The sequence below is a fragment of the Martes martes genome (assembly GCF_963455335.1).
Source record: "Martes martes genome assembly, chromosome: 9".
NCBI classification, from domain to species: domain Eukaryota; kingdom Metazoa; phylum Chordata; class Mammalia; order Carnivora; family Mustelidae; genus Martes; species Martes martes.
Window position 1 is genome coordinate 121008987 of NC_137896.1, and position 13344 is coordinate 121022330.

A 13344-nucleotide genomic window follows, 5' to 3' on the forward strand; every position below is an offset into this window, starting at 1 on the left:
AGAAACTGTTCAGTGTGTGTGCGTGCGTGCGTGTGCCACGCACAGCCAGGAGGGACCAGAGCTTCCTGTCAGCCCGTTCCTAAGTCAGATGGGCAATGGAGAGAAGTTGACCCAGCTCTTTCCCTGATGCCCTGTGACCTCAAGGATCAGATACCCATGTCAGAGGCACAACAACAGAGAGTTCAAGCGTCATACAGAGCAGGTCACACTGTGCACTCTCACTCGGAAGTCAGGTTCCTTCTCAGGCTATGGTGTTTGTGGAGGAAGCAAGATGTTTCATACTTTGAGGGGTACATCCTGTCTGAATGTGAGTCTGAGCTCTGGCAGTCTTAGGTGAGTCTGGAACTTAGGTAAGTCTGGAACTAAGTCTGGAACTAAGAGGCAGCCAAAGGTCTAATGAGGAAGTGGGAGGGGGGCTAGCTGTGGTGGGGTGGTGGTGGTCTGGAGAGCTGACCCCATGGAGGGGACAGAGCAGGGGATTGGATAGCCAGGTGCAGTGACATCAGGCATCCCCTCCCTTCCCTCCTTGGGCAGTGGTTTCCCAGGAGGAGGGATGAAAGGGATGGCCATAGTTATATTTTATAGACCTAGTAGAAGATAAAGCCTTTAATATATATATGTATTTTAAAAATAAACCTCAGTGGATCTTTCTTCCCCAAAGATATGGCCTTTAGAAAACTGTGGTTCCTGTGCTTTTATAAGATACAATTTCAGAAAAATATTTCCACAAAAATAACTTTTGTTCATAAAGGTGATTGATGTTTGGTAGCTCAGTATCAGTCTGTGTCTGATTCCAGAAACTGTTGCCAGCTTATCTGAATGACCCGAAAGCCTTGAGAAACGCCTCTTGTGCTCTGCTCGGTCTCCTCCCCTGCTGCCGTCCCCATTTGCTCCTTCTGGGGTCTGTTGGTCTCAATGTCTCTATTTGCGCCTCTCCTGACGTCATCCCCAACAAGTCCATCTGTCCCACTCTGCCCGTTCATGTGGTGTCTGTCAGCCTCTCTCTCAGGTGTCCACTGGAGTGTCAGGAAGAACAAGACGTCTGTGTGTCTGTCCTGTCAGGTGAGCAGGGGGTGGGCCTTCCTTTTTCCAGGAATAGTTGTTCTCGGGATGCTTTCCAGGTCAGGGTCACCTGGAGCTGGGTGGTCCGGGGCACAGGCCTGTCGGACACGGTCTGTGGTCAACAAGCAAGAAGTGGCGGTTGAGGGTCCTGGGGCCCAGGCCAGTCCCTTCAGGAGATGTCCCTGAAGACTCCATATCCCAGGGGAAAAGATGGGTCCCATGTAACCCTTGAAATGGGTGTGCAAAGGGACCGAGAAGAAAGAAGGACTTTGAGCCCGGAAGACGCTGCCTCCTGCTGTTCCAGCCCACACAAGGTCAGATCTCAAGCGAGGCTGTAGCTGGTCCTCCTGGAAAAGGGGAAGAAACCAAAGAGACGGATGAGGGTGGAGGGGGACCATGTCGGGCCACAGACCCCTGTGGACGTGGACGTGGCAGCTCCCTGCCTCCCTAGCAACCCTTCCTCTTCCCAACCCCTAGAATGAAGCTGCAGCCCCTGTTTCCCTCCAAACCCATCCAGCATGCCCCATGCGCACGGCATTCCAAGTGTGCGTGTGGCTCAGTGTTACTTGGCCAGTCTGAGCATCCACATGGAGAATGAGGGACCAACGGCAGTGCCACTTCCTGCCAACCCCCTGTGTTCCTCTGTGTGGGCGTGTGCTGGTGTTCATGGGTGTGGGAGCATCTCCAAGCAGGTGGCCACATGCTCTCGAAAGCTGCGGGGCCAGACGTCTTGACACTGCGGCCCCAGTGTGGCCTTGGCCTCTGTGCTGAGCTGGGCCGGGCATGCAGAAATGAATAAAACACAGCCCCAGCTTCAAGATCCCCACAGTCCCCTGGGAAAGCCAGCCAGTAGGCCTCTCATCCCTGTGCAGCGGGATCAGTGCCCTGGAAGCCAGAAGAACAAGGTTCAGAGTGTGGGTCCGCACAACCTGCGGGGGTGAGAGCGGAAGAGGACCCGGCTTTCGGCTTCCAGGCGAGAGGATGGTGCTGTCACAGGGGGAGGAGCCCCACTCAGAAAGAAGATGAGTTCAATAGTTTGGGGCTCTTTGAAACTGACGCCATGCTTGTGGGACATCGGGGGAGACGTGCAAATGAGAGCCAGACACGTGGATCTGGAACTTGTAGGAAGTCTGGGGGGAGGGGCAGCTTTAGGAGTCACCAGGCATAAGAGGGCTCCAGATCAGGCTCGGGGACCAGGTGCCTGCATTATGGAGAGCAAAGGGAGCAGGGGCGGAGGAGGGAGCCCTTCCATACCACATCCAACAGATAATCGAGGGAGGGAGACTAAGAAGGGATGTGCAAAGTAGCTGGGGAAAATCCAAGAGGGGACGCCTGGGTGGCTCAGTCGCCCTCATGGGCAACAGCCTTGGGCTCAGGTCATGATCCTGGAGTCCTGGAACCGAGTTCAGCAGCTGGGAGTCTGCTTCTCCCTCTGCCTGCTGCTCCCCGTGCTTGTGCTCTCTCTCTCTCTCTCTCTCTCTCTTTCTTTCTCTCTTATCTCTCTCTGACAAATGAATAAATAAAATCTTTAAAAAAAAGAAAGAAAGTCCAGGAGTAGGGACAAGCAGGTGGCTCAGTCGGTTTCAGCTCGTGTCATGATCTCAGGGTCATGAGATCAAGCCCCGTGTTGGGTTCCGTGCTCCATGGGGAGTCTTCTTCTCGTCCTCTCTCTCTGCCTCCCACCCAACTCATGCTCTCCCTCACTCTCTCTGAAAAAATAACTAAATACATCTTAAAAAAAAAAAATCCAAGAGCATATGGCATCACTGAAGAGTGATGAGTCTGTGGGAAGAGTCTGCAAAGGCGGGAGTGTTCGACCTCGTAAATGTCTCAGGGACAACTGTGGGCCTGTTAGTCTCACGCTGGCACACAGTCGTGCGCGCCCGGCTGCTGGTACCCCGCCGTGTGTACCCATGTGCGTGGGGTGCCCACCTCTGAAGGCTCTGCCGGCGGGAGGGGTCCTGGCTCGGCACCTTTGGTGCGGGACCCACCATGAGGATGCACAGACCGGTGATGATCATGCAGGTGGGCACGGCCCCGATGAGGACCTTGAGGGTCACCACCACCCGCTCCGCCTGCGTGCAGGCTCCTGCCTCGTAGCCCGCAAACCTGGAGAAACAGCATCCCCACGCCTCCAGCTCCGATCCCACCCGACCTGGCAGGAGGGGTCCCCGATACTCCACCCCACACCGCCCTGAATCTAGGAGTTGTTCCCCAGCCAGATCAGCTTAACCGTGGAGGAAGGGGGAGTTGGGCCGGCCAGGGAGCACCGATGGAACTGAGAACTCTGCCCTCTTCCCCCCCACCCGCTTGGTGTTTGTGCCTCTAGTACAGCCCAACCCTGGGACTCACTCCAGACTGAGCGTGGAGATGCCCAGCGCGCCTGCACCAGAAAGCTTGGTGAAGAAGACATAGGACGAGTAGAAGATGGTCTCCAGGCCCGGCCCATGCTGCTGCTGCTGCTGCTGGAAGGCATCCACCACATCTGGAAGCATGGACCTGCGGGAGAGGGCTGCAGGGTTATTATCCCTTTTATCCTCTTGACAGCCACCAGCCTGAGAGCTCTCTGAGGACAGAGACCAAGTCAGATTCATCCTTGGGTTCCTGTTGCCCACGACCGGGACTGGCCCACGGAGAGCCTGGCCACAGGTGCTTGCATTTCAGCCCCCTCCCCCAACATGGTTGCCCACCCTTCCTGCCATCCAGTGCCCTTCCAGGGGAGCTCCAAGGATGGAACTTGGCCTTGGAGCCAAGGATGGTGGCCTCCATCTCCTGCAGGTAGGAGAGCCCCTCCCCAGCACAGGCTGGGCACAGGGAGCCTGGGACAACAGGTGGACGTGAAAGAGGGCATACCCCTGAGGAGGGACACATCCCTTCCCCTTCACCCAGCCTACCAGGGTAGCAGCAAGGACACAGCAATGCTCAGGCCAGACATAAAGGCCACCACATATGCCACAGGTGCTGTGGGTACAGCAGCCAACAGGATTGCAAAAGGCACCATCACCTGGGGAGACAGATACACCAGCTGATCCTTCCACCTGCCCACACTCACCGGTCTTTACTAATAGCCCCTGCACCTGGTCCTTTCCAAGGGACTGAAGACACAAGAGGGTACAGATCAGCTCTGCCTGCCCAGGAAGCTCAGGCTCCAAGGCCACCTCCCTGACCCTGCCACCTTCCTGCACCCACCCCAGGCCTTGCTTCTTGTCTCACTCACACAGATCCCGAAGGCTGATGTCTTCTTCCCAAATCGCTGTAGAACCCACTCCCACAGTGGGGTGCTCAGCACAGCTGAGACCTGTGAACAGAGAGAAATCATCCCAGCCTGGGCGGGGCTGCCAATGCCTTAACCCACCCAGGTTCCGGAAGCCCTGGCTTTTAGGTGGGATGCTTGACCTTGACTTTGCCCCCTGGTTGGAACCAGTGGCTATGAACTTTATGACCCCAGCTTCAATCCCACCTTCTGCTGGAGTGCAGGTGCCCAAGATCACAGAGGAGTCCAGAATGTTGACCGGAATTCTGGCTACACATGTCTTGACAAGAACCACACCAGGTCCCCAACTCAGGTCTCTGCGGGAGCTTGTCTCCATCACCCCAGGACCACTCACCAGGATGGTCAGCACCACACCCTGGACGTGATCATGTAGCCGGGAGGCATGTGTACAGAACAGGACCAGGTAGCTCTGCTCCACCTGAGGAAGCCAACAGGAAGTGGGCGTGTCTCGGGAAAGTCAAGGGTGAGGCCTGGGTCGCAAGTCTGACCTCTTCTTTGGGACCTCAAACACCAGTTGTTGCCATCATCGTGCATCATGCAGTCCCCTCCTCCGCAAAGGACACTCAGCCCCGAAAAAGGCATAAATGCCATTCCTCGTCCATCCTCCCCCTTGCCCCGCCAGTGGACCTTACCACCCAGATTTTGTCAGCTTCCTACTGCCTAGCCTTGACCCTTCCCGGTCCCACAAGCACTGTCTGGGTCTCCCTCCTCCCTGCACCAGACTCTCTGGAACCTGTGCCAGCCACCATTTCTCTCGATTTAAGCCCAGCTCTGGTCGGTGGGGCCGAGAGGCTGAACCTGAACCTACACAGGGTCAGTATGGCCAGAGCCAAGGCCAGAGCTACCTGAATGGCTGCTGAGATGAACAGGAAGGAGATCACCAGCTTCAGGTAGGGCGGGTGCCGGACAGTGAGGCCCAGCCCAGCCAGGAAGCTCAGGCCTTGGCCTGAGGCCGGGCCAGAGGAGTCTGCAACACAGGAAAATGACACTTGGGCTTGGCAGAGTCCAAAGCCAAAACGCAGGCCCAAGTGGAATCCTGTCCCAGCTTCGGCTTCCCACGGTCCGGCTGCACCCCCTTACCTGGTCGCTCCTTCACCCCAAGGCAGAGCAAACCAGTGCACACAGGGTAAGTCAGAGCAAGCACGGCGGCTGCAATGGAGTAGAGACGCGTCTGTGGGACAGGACAGAACTGGGCTGGGGGTGATGTCTCCAGCCTACGGAAGCGGGGACACCCAGGACAGGAGTGTTTCCCAGTGGGGCGGAGGGACCTTCAGTCCAAGCCCGAGGATGCTGGGTGTCTCTCCTCCCGATCACCAGAGCAGGAGACAGAGATGTTAGGGCCCAGAATGGTCCTTCTGCTGCCTCTGTGCCTCTTGCATGAACAGGAGGGCATCCGCGCCACCAGGGGTCGGCGCCCTTCCTCTCTCTTTCGCTCTCATTTTTTAAGGCAAACATTGGTGGCCCTTCTGCATGCTAGACCCTGAGGTTACAGTGGTCAGTACATGACTCCTGTCCATCCCCAGTAAGGGGCTTGGAGTGCGGAAGACAGACGCACGAGCAGAAAGCTACAGCACAGCGTGAGGCACGAGGACCCAGATAAATGGTGAAAACAGAGATGGTGCTACCTGCCGTCCAGAGGAAGATACATAAGTGATAAAATCCGTGCAAAGACATGCATGAGAGTAACAGTCACCTGCTCAGGCCGAGGTTGTCTCTGGGGAGGGGAATTAAGAAGGAGGTGGGCAGGGAGCTTTGTGCCTTGGCTCACACGAGGCTCCACCTCTAGGGGTGGCCTTCTCAGCCTCCTGCTGCCCATTCCTTTGCACTCCAGGCCAGGCCAGGCCAACCCAAGGCCACTCTCACCGGCACCCAGAGAGTGACCCAGTACCTTTGGGGAGGGGCCCTGTGGAGGCCTGAGGGCACCTGGGTGGGGCCAGTCATGCATCTTGACCCAAGCAATCCCACAGTTGGAGCAGTGGGCCATGGGAAGGACAGGCAGACTTCCCTGCTCTCTCCAGAGCCCTGTGTTTGCACTTTGCAGTGTTCAGGGGCCAGTTTTGTAGCCGGCCCTGAGGAGAGGGCTGGGGTGGATACACAGGACTCCACTGTAATGTTTTCTTGAGCCGGTGCGGGGTCCCTGGTGTGGTATTGTTCTCATACCACCGATTCTCAAACGCTGGCGGGGGTCAGAATCCCCTGGAAGGCTTGTTCAGAACAACATAGACTGCTGGCTCCCTCCCCAAATTTGTCAATCAGTAGTTCTAGGCAGGGCCCCAAGAATCTGCCCTTCTAACAAGTTTCCAGGTGATGCTGAGGCTGCTTGCTGCCCAGGGACCACACTTGGAGAACCGCAGCTGGATAATTTTTTGTAAATCTGAGCTATTTCCTAAATGACAAAGAAGAATGATGCAGGGAACACTGAGGAGAGGCCACAAACCGAAGCCAGCCCGGGCTGGGTCCTGGAGGTGGGGGCCGCCCACGATGGAACTCCTTTCCAGGGTCACCCTGACCGGGCTAGGGGAGTCGCTGGAGGCCGGGGTACTCCGTGGGAGGCTGATGCAGTACTGGGGTGACTGGGAGATGTTGGGGATGCCAGGTGCAGAAGATCTGGGGCCAAACACGTGCATAGGATTTGGTAATGGGTGGGAGTGGGGTCATGGCGGGAGAGGGAGGAGTAAATGTTGGCTCCTGGGGATCCCGCGGACAATCCTTCACTTGCTTAAGGGAAGAAGAGCTGAACTGGATGGATAACAGATGCACGGACTTAGCTGCTGAGGAGAGATCTGGCTTGCGGGGAGACGAAGGGAAACTGCCTTCAGGTTTCCCCTTCTCCGTGCACGCTGCGGGTGAGGCCGGGGTGGGACCGGCCACAGGAGGGGTGTCACCCCGAGCGCCACAGGGACGCCAGCCCCTCTCCCCGGCCCCTGCCTGTGGCCCTTCCCCACCCCTCTCCCCTCCGGCTGCTCTGCGATCTGTTGCTTTCCGTTGAGAAGGCGCCCGGGCGGAGAAGCGGGCTGAGCGGGACGCAGGCCGCGGGGCACCGGCTGGAGGAGCGGGAGGGCGGGAGAGGCGAGCGACGCCCAGAGGCCGGGCCGCAGGGACACTCACCGCGTCGGGGGAGACGACGGCCGGCCCGGCGAGCGCGACGTCCTCGCACCTGTGTGGCCCGTGGGCGCCCGATACGATGAGCCCGTGGACGGCGGCTCCCATCAGCGTCCCCGCCATCTCCATGGTCATCCCTGGGACAGAGCGGCGCCGGGTGACGGGCGCTGGCGGGCCCGGGGTCCGCGGCCTCCCTCCCGCGCGCACGCCCCGCACTCACGGTACGCGGTGGCCGAGTCCCGCTCCCTCGGGCAGGGGGTCAGGAGCATGGTGAGCGCCGCGTAGGGCACCTGGAAGAACTGCGGGCGCCCAGGCCGGGCTCAGGCTGGCCCCTGCCGCCCCCAGTCCCGACCCCGACGACCCCGGCTGGCACGTCCGGCCTGATGCCCCCAAACCCAGAGCAAGGGGCGGAGGGCGGGAGGGGTGGGCCGCGGCGGGCAGTGGGTCCCTCGGGGCCACCTGCCCTCTCCCCTCCACACAACACCTCACGGTGGCCCCTGGCCAGCAGCGGGGCCACCGGCTTACCGTGGCCAGGGCCTGGAACAGGCAGTAGCAGCCCGTGTACCACAGGCCCCGCAGGCTGGCGAAGGGGGGCAGGAACCACAGGAAGAAGTAGGCCACGGTGATGAAGGGCGTGCAGCCCAGCACCCTGTGGAAGCGCAGCGCACGTGGGGCACCGCGAGGCGGGACATGAAGGGCAAACCTGGAACCACCACACCCTCCTGGGTGAAGTCATCTGCCCTCAACAGGAGCCCTGGGCTGGCACTACCAGTGTGCGCGCCCGTGGAGGAGGAGAGGGAGAGGTGGCTGATGGGGGGTGGCGGTAGCTGGGGCTGTGGGGGCCATTCACTGCGGAGCTGGGGGGGGGCACTTGGGCCTTGGCCTTGCCATTCCCAGTCCCCAGGACCCTGGCACACCAGCGAGGCCTACCTCCTCCATGAGGACTTCCAAGGCCTCCAGCCCACCCTGGCTACACACAGACCCCCCAATCACGCCCGGGAGTCTACAAGTCTTTGTCCAGACCTGTGCCTCCTGGTGACAGAGTCTCCCCAAGAATGACTCTGAATTCCTGCCTGGCTCAGCCTAACCTAGTCCAGCGCCGCCACCTATAACCATCCCGTCCACTCACCATCCACACGGATTTCCACTAAGAAGCAGGGCTGTTATAAACCCGGTGGCCTCAGGCCAGGGTTGGAAGCCAGGACCCTGAGGATTATGGGGCTGCTCACCAGGGCATGAGGCGTCCAGACCCTGTCCTCCTGCTTCTGTTGATGAAGAACCCAGCCACAGGGTCGGCAGCTGCCCCAGACACCTTCCCTCCGAATAGGACAAGTGACACCTGGGCAGCAGGGATCTGAAAAGCACAGGTGGGAGGATGGCTGAGTCCTGGCAGAGTCAGAGAGGGTGTCTGGGCCTGCCTACCTGCCAGGAGAAAGGTCTGGGAGGTCTCTTTCCCCGGCCACAAATCCAGAAGGTTCTCAGGGCACAGCCGTGCTAGTGAAGAGAGGGGGAGGGGAGGAGCCGACACCCACACATTGCCACGTCCCCATTACCACTCTTGCCCAGTCGCCCACGCCTTTTGGAGAAGACTTGGGGACCCTCATCTGTACAAGAAGGGTGACAGAGGTAGACTTTTTGTTTCACAGTGACAATGTTTTATTTATTTTTCTGATTACATAAATGACACACTCGTTATAAAATAACATTCACGCAGTACAGAAAAATATTGAGCAAAACTCCTTTGAAGGCCCCCCATCCTGAGATAACTGCCAGAGCATTTTGGTGATCACCCTTTCAGGCATTTATTTCTGTGCATTCATCATTTATAATTTTACATAAATGAGATCATATGAGTGTCATTTAACAAAATCATGGGTACGGTATGAGAAATCTTTTCTTCTGCTTACTCTCTATCCTCCACCATTCCCTCCTATAGGCAACAGTAACAGCCTGTGTATATTCTTCTGTAATTTATTTTCTTCATGCCTGTATCTGAACCACGTATAGTCACGTATTTCACATACCCATGTACCTACATATATGGGGCATGTCTTTATTTTGGTTAAATACAATCAATTTGTATACTCTAAAAGCAACTTTTCTCACTTGACAGTGCATCATGGAACTCCCTCCAAGCCAACTGGTACAGATCTAGCTCTTCCTTTTGAATGACTACACAACAGTCCATTATGTGGCTCTTACACAACTTATTAATCAACTACTTCTATATTGCTGGGCATTCACAGTTTCCCCATTTTTCACCACAAACAGCCTGCAGTAAACATCCTTACGGGGGTTGCCCTCAAACGCATTTGGCTTACTGTCAGTTTGGGGACAGAAGTGCCATCTATCCAGGGAAGAACAGGTCGGGGCGGGAGAACTGGGTACCAAGGAAGATGGGAATAGGGGGCCCTGGGCTGCTTTCCACACTCACCTGTGCCACATCAAGCAGGAACAGTTGCAGGTAAAAGGCTGTGGCGCTGGAGGCCACCTGGTTGGGGATCCCACCAATACCATAGCACACCTTGGTACAGAATGAGAGCGGACCGGCTCTGCTGTCCTGGGGGGAAACACAAGAGCTAAGCCCCCCACCCCTGCGCAGATACACAACAGTCGCCCATACCCTCCTGAGCCTCCATAAGCATCCTGAGGTCCCTTTGTCTTGAGGCCTCCTCCAGAACCCTCTCAGTCCTCATTTGCCCTAGATCATCGTGAAGGGAAGTGAGACGAAGAGGGGGAAAAAATCCTAAGCCATGACCTCTCAAAGATCCCACATTCCACAGGACAAGTTCTTCCTTTTCCCCTCTTAGTGGGGACTTTGTTCTCTGAGTCAGCTTTGTTCTCTGAGTCAGCAAGCCAGAGTGAACTGGGGGGCCAGGAGGCTCCCAACTTTGCCACCAACTCCCGGTGTGACGTTGAATAAAGCACTGTATCTCCTGAGGCCTTCTGTGTCAAACAGAATATTCCTGCCAATTTCAAGAGGTGTCTTGATGAAGCTGAGTGTTATTCGCTGCAGGAGCTGATGGTTAAATGTCCAGGACCTTGGCCAGTCCTCGAACCACGGGCAGCCTGAAATCAGCTGTGGTGAATTTATACCACAGGAATCAGCAAACACTACAAATCAGAGTTGCTTTCTTTATTTTCCTGGGGGAGACTATTTACTAGCCCACCACTGAAATAAGGTAATGTTCAGGACTCCAAATGGTGTGTGTGTGTGCATTTGCGTGCATGTGTGCGTGTGCATGAGATAGATATGTATCTCATAAGCCCTAAACTATCCAGTGAACTCCAGACTGGAATATTCGACTGCCTACTAACAGACCCACATGGTTGCCTACCAGGCATTTCAGCTTAGCAAGGTCAAAAACACAGCTGCTGATTTCCATCCATTGTCTAAACCGACTCCTAACACTATTGTCCAAACCAACTCCTAACCCTATTGTCCCTATTGCATTAAATGGCCCCAATGTCCAATGTCCACTCAGCAGCTCAGGCCACAAACCTTGATTTCTCTTTCCCAATTCCCTCACCAAATCTATCAGTGGCCTCCTAAGTGGCTTCCTAGCTTCTGCGCATTCCCCACTGTCCACACTCTATCCAGCAGCCAAGGTGATCTTTTCATAACATAAATTTTATCCTGTCTCATCTCTGCTTAAAACTCTCCAACTGCAGCTTGCACTGCAGTTTGAATACAATTCCAAGTCCTTCCCATCTAGCCTACAGGAGCCCACCCAAACAGCCCCCAATCCCTTTCCCTCCTCACTCTGGACAGCTCTCCTCAACGTTGGTAGCTTCCTTGCTATGCCTCAATATGACCATGCCTATTGCTGCCTCAGGGCCTTTGCACTTCCCGTTCCTTCCGTTTAGAAGGCTCTTCCTCTGAGTCTTTGCAGAGCTGACTCCTTGTCATTCAAGCCTGAATGTCACCTCCTCACAGAAGCCTTCCCTGACTACCCAACTCTCTCTCTAGTGTACCTAATACCTGATACACTCTCATTTATTTCCTGCCTCTCCCAAGAGAACGTAAACTCTCTGAGAGCATGTGCTATAATTCTTATTCACCACCATGTCCCCATTACCTAGAACCATGTCTGGTATATAGCAGATGCTACATACATTTGTTGAAGAAATCAATGTCATGAAGACAAGGGAAAAGGCTGTTTCTTCAAAAGATGCTGGGAATCCTTCCTTTTGATCCTTTGTTTGGGGATGGGAGGGGGAGTGGAGAGGACTATGACTTCACCCATTTTAGTATCTTGCAGGACACCCCACATGGGCACTTCTGAAGGGAGGTTCTTGCCAGATAACCATTTATCATATCCTTTGCACACTCTCCCTACCCGCGGAAGAAAACCACATATGAGGCAGGATGTCATCTCCTTTTCTGACGCTTGTGTGAACATTATTTCAATTTCCAGAAATTGTTAGTAAGAGGCAGAATCCAACATGATAGCCCCACAGCACCCCCTGTGCCTCTGCCGCCCTCCCCCCCCCCCAACACTCCTAGCAAGCTTCTGGCACTTAGAAGTCACTTGAAAGAGAACTTCCGGCTGAAACTACTCTTGGAGCCCTGTGGACGGCAGTTTCACCTACTTGAACTTCTTAAGCCTTTCACAGTTAACCTAGCACAAGTTTTAGCGCTGGACTAACTCGGATTCAAATTCTGTGCGCCACTTCTAGCCCTACTAGAAGGTGCTTCTAGGGCACTTCAGCGGGACTGGGCTTCATTTCCTCCCATGTAAAATGGGGTGAAAGACGCCGCGGAGGTCCTCATGAGAACTAAATGCTGGCGCTTCTTTGGCCAAGGTCGGTTTTCCCTCTTGCCATTCATCTCCTCCTGAATTTCTGAATCCCCCTGGGAAAGGAGGGTCCCCAGGGGGCCTGTCTCCCTTTCTTTCTTGGGGGCCACAAGCCTTTGCTCTGAGGTGTCTGACAGGAAGCGCTGAGTCAAGCGAGAACTGAGGGGCTGAAGTGAAGCCACAGACCACGGTCGCGTTGAGCGTGGAGCAAGCGATGGAGCTTTGTCCCCACGAAGCTCCTGGGTCCTGCCCCCTCTCGGACACAGCCACCCTGGCCGGCTGACGCGCGGCCCCATCCACGCAGGGGTGAGGACGGCCTGAGGACACCCCCGGCTTCCCAGCCGCCCTCCACCCTCACTGGGGGGCCTGCTTGCCAGAAGTCGTCTCTGCGGCCAGTCTCCAGGCAGCCCGGTGCCAGGCTGTTCTCGGAGGCTGGGGAGGGGAGGCGGCCGGCCACACGCAGCGGGAAGTCCTACCTGCCCGGGGGCCGGAGAGCTCTGGAAGACCTGGACGGGCAAGAGCCCTAATTTGAGAATCAGGAGACCAGAGACTGGCCCCGGTCCTGCCAGCCTAGCTGACTCAATGCAGCAAGTTACCTCAATAGTCTGGGACTCAGTTTCCCTGTTCTCTTTGGAGCTCCCGAGTATCTCGGCCTTTCGGCTCTACTAGGGGGGATCAGAAGCCTGGACGCCGGGGCCAGCACCCCTTCCCGCCGCCTCCCTCGCGCAGCCCCGGCTCCCCCCACTCGCCCTGCGCTCACCGAGCCGCGCTCCAAGGTGCGCGCGTCCGGCTGGGGCGGCGGCGCCTCGACGGCGGGGGCCCGGGGCGCTCCGGGGGACGCGGCCATGGCGCACCGCAGCTCCGCCCGCGGCCGCGGCCCTGCGGCGTTATGGCCCGGCGGGCGCCCCGGCTCCCGCGGGGAGGGCGGCTCTGGGGGCCGAGTGGGCGCGGCGCGGCGAGGGGCGGGCCGCGGGAGCCAGCGGGAAGACGCGAAGGGCGCCGGTTCGTTTCCTCCGAAGAGCCCAAACTCGCTGGGGGCTGGGGTAGGGGGTGAAGGCCGGTAAGTCCCATGGGACTGCAGGCCTAGGAGCAGGTCCCGGAGGGAGT

At 56.9% G+C, this 13344-nt stretch overlaps 1 protein-coding gene across 1 annotated transcript; it reads right to left on the minus strand.

Moving 5' to 3' along the window:
* Positions 1-682: 682 nt before the first annotated feature.
* MFSD2B (MFSD2 lysolipid transporter B, sphingolipid) lies at positions 683-11527 on the minus strand (the record flags this gene model as incomplete). The annotated part of the gene is made up of 14 exons (XM_080813686.1): positions 683-1409; positions 2995-3171; positions 3415-3561; positions 3957-4066; positions 4280-4360; positions 4671-4754; positions 5182-5303; positions 5417-5507; positions 7445-7575; positions 7659-7737; positions 7964-8087; positions 8668-8792; positions 9873-10129; positions 11518-11527. The coding sequence occupies 14 exons, from the start codon at positions 11525-11527 to the stop codon at positions 1385-1387; spliced, it is 1563 nt and encodes a 520-aa protein (XP_080669812.1). The 3' UTR covers positions 683-1384.
* Positions 11528-13344: the final 1817 nt, after the last annotated feature.